Raw genomic sequence first — 4656 nt, forward strand, 5'->3', positions numbered from 1 at the left:
TGAGCACATTGTGTGTTTTTGTGCATGCACACGTGTACGTTTGTGTGTGCATGTCTGTGTGTGTGAGTGAGAGCAAATTAACATAAACATATTTACCCCCACTCCACAGAATGAACAAATGAAATGCATTCTTTATCAGTCACAATGGTGACAAGAACAAACAAATTAAATGCATACTTAATCAGAGTCACAATGGTGACAAATAAAATTGGTCAGGCCTGGAGTGCATGCCTGGTGGGCCCAAAAGCTACATAAAACACACTTGACCCACACTTCTTTGGATCTTGAATTTCTGAATGGTTCCATGCAGACGACACAGAAATCTTCCTCTTCTGAAGAGGAGTTATCAGCCTTCACCCTTTTCCCGGCAGGTTTTTTTACCTTCTTGTTTTTGCTTTTCTCACTCCCCAAGATTATTTTCTGATGTTTTTCCCTTTTCGACGCTCCTCCTCTTCCAATGCCAGCTTCACTGGTGTATCAGTGAGGATTTCCGAGCGCCTCTTCTTCCTACCCCTACCTGTCTCTTTCCTTGGGCCTGCTTTTGGAAATGGCCTAATGAGTGATGGGCTGAACGACTGACCTACGATAGACCCTGAGGTGCTCGGCATCTCATCAGAGTGCAGGTGGACAGCATGAATGGCTGGAGAGGAGCCAGGCGGCAGGTGAGCTGGAGAGGAGCCGGGCGGCAGGTGAGCTGAAGAGGAGCTGGGCGGCAGGTGAGCTGGAGAGGAGCCGGGCGGCAGGTGAGCTGGAGAGGAGCCGGGCGGCAGGTGAGCTGAAGAGGAGCTGGGTGGCAGGTGAGCTGAAGAGGAGCTGGGTGGCAGGTGAGCTGAAGAGGAGCCGGGCGGCAGGTGAGCTGAAGAGGAGCTGGGTGGCAGGTGAGCTGGAGAGGAGCCGGGCGGCAGGTGAGCTGAAGAGGAGCTGGGTGGCAGGTGAGCTGAAGAGGAGCTGGGTGGCAGGTGAGCTGAAGAGGAGCCGGGCGGCAGGTGAGCTGAAGAGGAGCTGGGCGGCAGGTGAGCTGGAGAGGAGCGGGGCGGCAGGTGAGCTGAAGAGGAGCTGGGTGGCAGGTGAGCTGAAGAGGAGCTGGGTGGCAGGTGAGCTGAAGAGGAGCCGGGCGGCAGGTGAGCTGAAGAGGAGCTGGGTGGCAGGTGAGCTGGAGAGGAGCTGGGTGGCAGGTGAGCTGAAGAGGAGCTGGGTGGCAGGTGAGCTGAAGAGGAGCTGGGCGGCAGGTGAGCTGGAGAGGAGCCGGGCGGCAGGTGAGCTGAAGAGGAGCTGGGCGGCAGGTGAGCTGAAGAGGAGCTGGGCGGCAGGTGAGCTGGAGAGGAGCCGGGCGGCAGGTGAGCTGAAGAGGAGCCGGGCGGCAGGTGAGCTGCAGAGGAGCCGGGCGGCAGGTGAGCTGAAGAGGAGCCGGGTGGCAGGTGAGCTGGAGAGGAGCCGGGCGGCAGGTGAGCTGGAGAGGAGCCGGGCGGCAGGTGAGCTGGAGAGGAGCCGGGCGGCAGGTAAGGAGGAGAGGAGCCGGGCGGCAGGTGAGCTGGAGAGGAGCCGGGCGGCAGGTGAGCTGGATAGGAGCCAGGCAGCAGGTGAGCTGGAGAGAAGCCGGGCGGCAGGTGAGCTGGAGAGGAGCCGGGCGGCAGGTGAGCTGGAGAGGAGCCGGGCGGCAGGTGAGCTGGATAGGAGCCAGGCAGCAGGTGAGCTGGAGAGGAGCCGGGCGGCAGGTGAGCTGGAGAGGAGCCGGGCGGCAGGTAAGGAGGAGAGGAGCCAGGCAGCAGGTGAGCTGGAGAGGAGCCGGGTGGCAGGTGAGCTGGAGAGGAGCCGGGTGGCAGGTGAGCTGGAGAGGAGCCGGGTGGCAGGTGAGCTGGAGAGGAGCCGGGTGGCAGGTGAGCTGGAGAGGAGCCGGGTGGCAGGTGAGCTGGAGAGGAGCCGGGTGGCAGGTGAGCTGGAGAGGAGTTCTGTTGAAGAGCCCCAGATGGATCAGGACGATCTGTGACTTGAGAAGGCGCAAAGTCATAGTCCTGAAAAATGTTACAATTGTATGGCCATATGCCTGTACACTGGAAGCCGGCCTGTATGTTTTTCTGTGTTGCGGCTGTAGGCAGGGCGATCCTCACAATGCCTGGAATGTCGTAAATACTCATAGTTTTACCTGGATTTCCCCCTCATCCAGTCATCGCTCGCCGAATACACCATCCTTTTAAACGGACCAAACACACTACGATCAAGTGGTTGGAGTTTATGGCTGCAATGTGGTGGGAACGTAAGTAGTACAATTCCATGGCCTTTGCAAAAATCCACAGCTCTCACAGAGATGTGGGAAGAGTGGTTATCAAGCAGAAGCAACACCTTTCTTTCTGGACTGACCTTTGTATGCTTCACAAAGTGAACGAGGAATGATAGAAAATCCTCTTCCTGCATCCAGCCTGATGAATTAGCACTTCCTGCACTCCCCAATGGCCCGCTCTGAACAAAGTGATCTTTAAAATTCTTACGAGGGAACACAAAGAATGGAGGAATGGTATTCCCCAGAGCTTGCACAGCATATGCAACTGAAACAAGTGTGCCCCTCTCCCCTGACGTCATGGCACCAACCTGCTTCATACCCCGGCGTGCTACGACTCGGGATGGTGCCTGGACAGTTGTCACGCCGGTTTCGTCGACATTCCATATGTCACTGCCATCAAACCCATTTTTATCAATCACCTCCCCCAGTTGACTGAAGAAGAGTTCCACATTAGCACGCTTAAAACTGGTAGCTCTTGAAAGGCTAGTTGCCTGTGGACTCCTCACTGAAAGTCTGGGGTTCCGCTTCATAAACGAGCTAAACCAATCAGGCCCCGCCATTTTCTTCTCATCCCAGGTTTGTGGATGCTGTATGTTGAATTCCACCGCGAGTTGATAGGCAAACTTTCTGATCTAAAAGAAATCATAACATGATGTCTGAGTAGGGACACACATTTTTTAGAAATTGTCTAAATGTATGTGTTGGTATTAATTTAACTTTTACCTGATTTTAAATATTTTATTCATCATTCACAAACATTAAATTGAGTTTGCATGAAAGGTCTAATACACATTAAGAGGTCTTGAATCTTGCCTTTTCTACCCTGTTATCAAGATGCTTATCCATCATGCTCACCTCACGTGGAGTTAGCCCATAGTATATATCGGCTGCCTGGCTTATATACTGTGACAAAGTCTCCTCCTGCTCCCTAGTGAAGACCTGGTGAGGACTGTAGTATCCTACACGAGGAAGGTCCCTCGATCCCTGCTCTTTCAGTTCTTTATATTTCTGCCAATATCTGTTCAAGGTTACATGGCAGATTCCATGGGATTTTGCCACTGCCCTAACAGACCTTCCTTTCCTAACTTCCTCTGCTGCTCTTTTTAAAAGGCTGGCATCGACTCCACGATCTGTTTTTCTCACCCAAGTTCTAGGCATTCTGTAAAATTATTAAAATCACAAAAATGTTCTTAGTTGTATATAAGGGGATGGTTGTAACACTTTTAACCCTCTGGAGTCTGAGGCTGATTTGGGGCCTGGAGAAGTTTTGACATGCCCTGACATTTGTGCTTTTTTCAGTTGTTCATAAACATATTAATGACACAAGTGTCATTACACTGTATTCAGCTCAAATGTCAATATTCTATATTTATGTCAATTTTCTATACAGAGGAGTTATATTTATTTAATATTCATTGTTATCTCTATGAGCGCTGGTGTTTTCAATTCATACTGCAGCCGGAGGGCGCTCTCTGCGCATTTTTAGTCCACAAATTCATCTAAAGAAGAAGAGGCTATTCCATGAATGGTGTTTTTCAATTCATACTGCAGCCGGAGGGCGCTAAAGAAACAAAAACTCATCTAAAATTCATCAATAGAAGAAAAGAAAACAGGAACTAACTGCATGTCTTCCAGAGGTCGCTAACCATGGCTTTTACATCCAGATAAACACTTTTCAAGACAATAAATACACGATTGAGACGATGTATGCATGTATTGCCTCTGAATTTGCCTCTGAATAGCGCTGGCTCCGTGGGCGTGGCCACATTAGCGGGTAATGAGCTGAATCACGGACTTCTGACATGGCTCTCTTTTCATACAGATTAAATAAACACAGAATGTTTGTTTTCGATTTGACTTACACGATTTAAAACCTGACATTTCAACGTTTCTTTAGACATAAGTGTAATTTTTTTGTCAGTAGTATTCACTAAGTTACAGTTCATTTTCTGAGAACTATCAGATTGGACTTCGTTCAGAGGGAGACGAGAGATCACGCATCATGTTAGTTTTCTTTATTTTACAAAAAGTACTAAACAAAATATTATCTTGTTAATTTTTTTAACTTTCTTACCTCAGAATTAGATTTTCTGCTGTAGCTTCAGGAGAGATAGCAACACAGACTGGAAAACCTCCGTGTGGGATCGTAAAGGAAGCCTGATGAGACTGAAACTGTCACATGACTCCTATCTTATCCCTGATTCGTGGAATTGGTAGTGTTACAACTCTCCCCGTGTTACAACTATACCCGGTCTCCCCTACTTTTTATTTTAGTTTTTTTGTACCGGGGTGTAAAGGAATAAGGATGGCACTCTTAGTGATTATTCATATATTAGTTAATGATGTGTGATATGTGCATCATGTCATGACTTTACTTG

The 4656-nt window shown here is 49.5% G+C and overlaps 1 protein-coding gene across 1 annotated transcript; it reads right to left on the bottom strand.

Moving 5' to 3' along the window:
- Positions 1 to 413: 413 nt before the first annotated feature.
- Positions 414 to 2135, bottom strand: LOC137013727 (putative uncharacterized protein ENSP00000383309). The gene has a single exon (XM_067377672.1). It carries the CDS (start codon positions 2133 to 2135, stop codon positions 414 to 416), a length of 1722 nt encoding a protein of 573 aa, XP_067233773.1.
- Between the last annotated feature and the right edge of the window lie 2521 nt (positions 2136 to 4656).

This window comes from Chanodichthys erythropterus, chromosome 23, assembly GCF_024489055.1.
Source record: "Chanodichthys erythropterus isolate Z2021 chromosome 23, ASM2448905v1, whole genome shotgun sequence".
In the NCBI taxonomy this organism is placed as follows: Eukaryota; Metazoa; Chordata; class Actinopteri; order Cypriniformes; family Xenocyprididae; genus Chanodichthys; species Chanodichthys erythropterus.

Coding starts and splice junctions, on each gene's coding strand:
- LOC137013727 (XM_067377672.1), bottom strand. CDS start 2,135: ATGAGTATTTACGACATTCCAGGCATTGTGAGGATCGCCCTGCCTACA.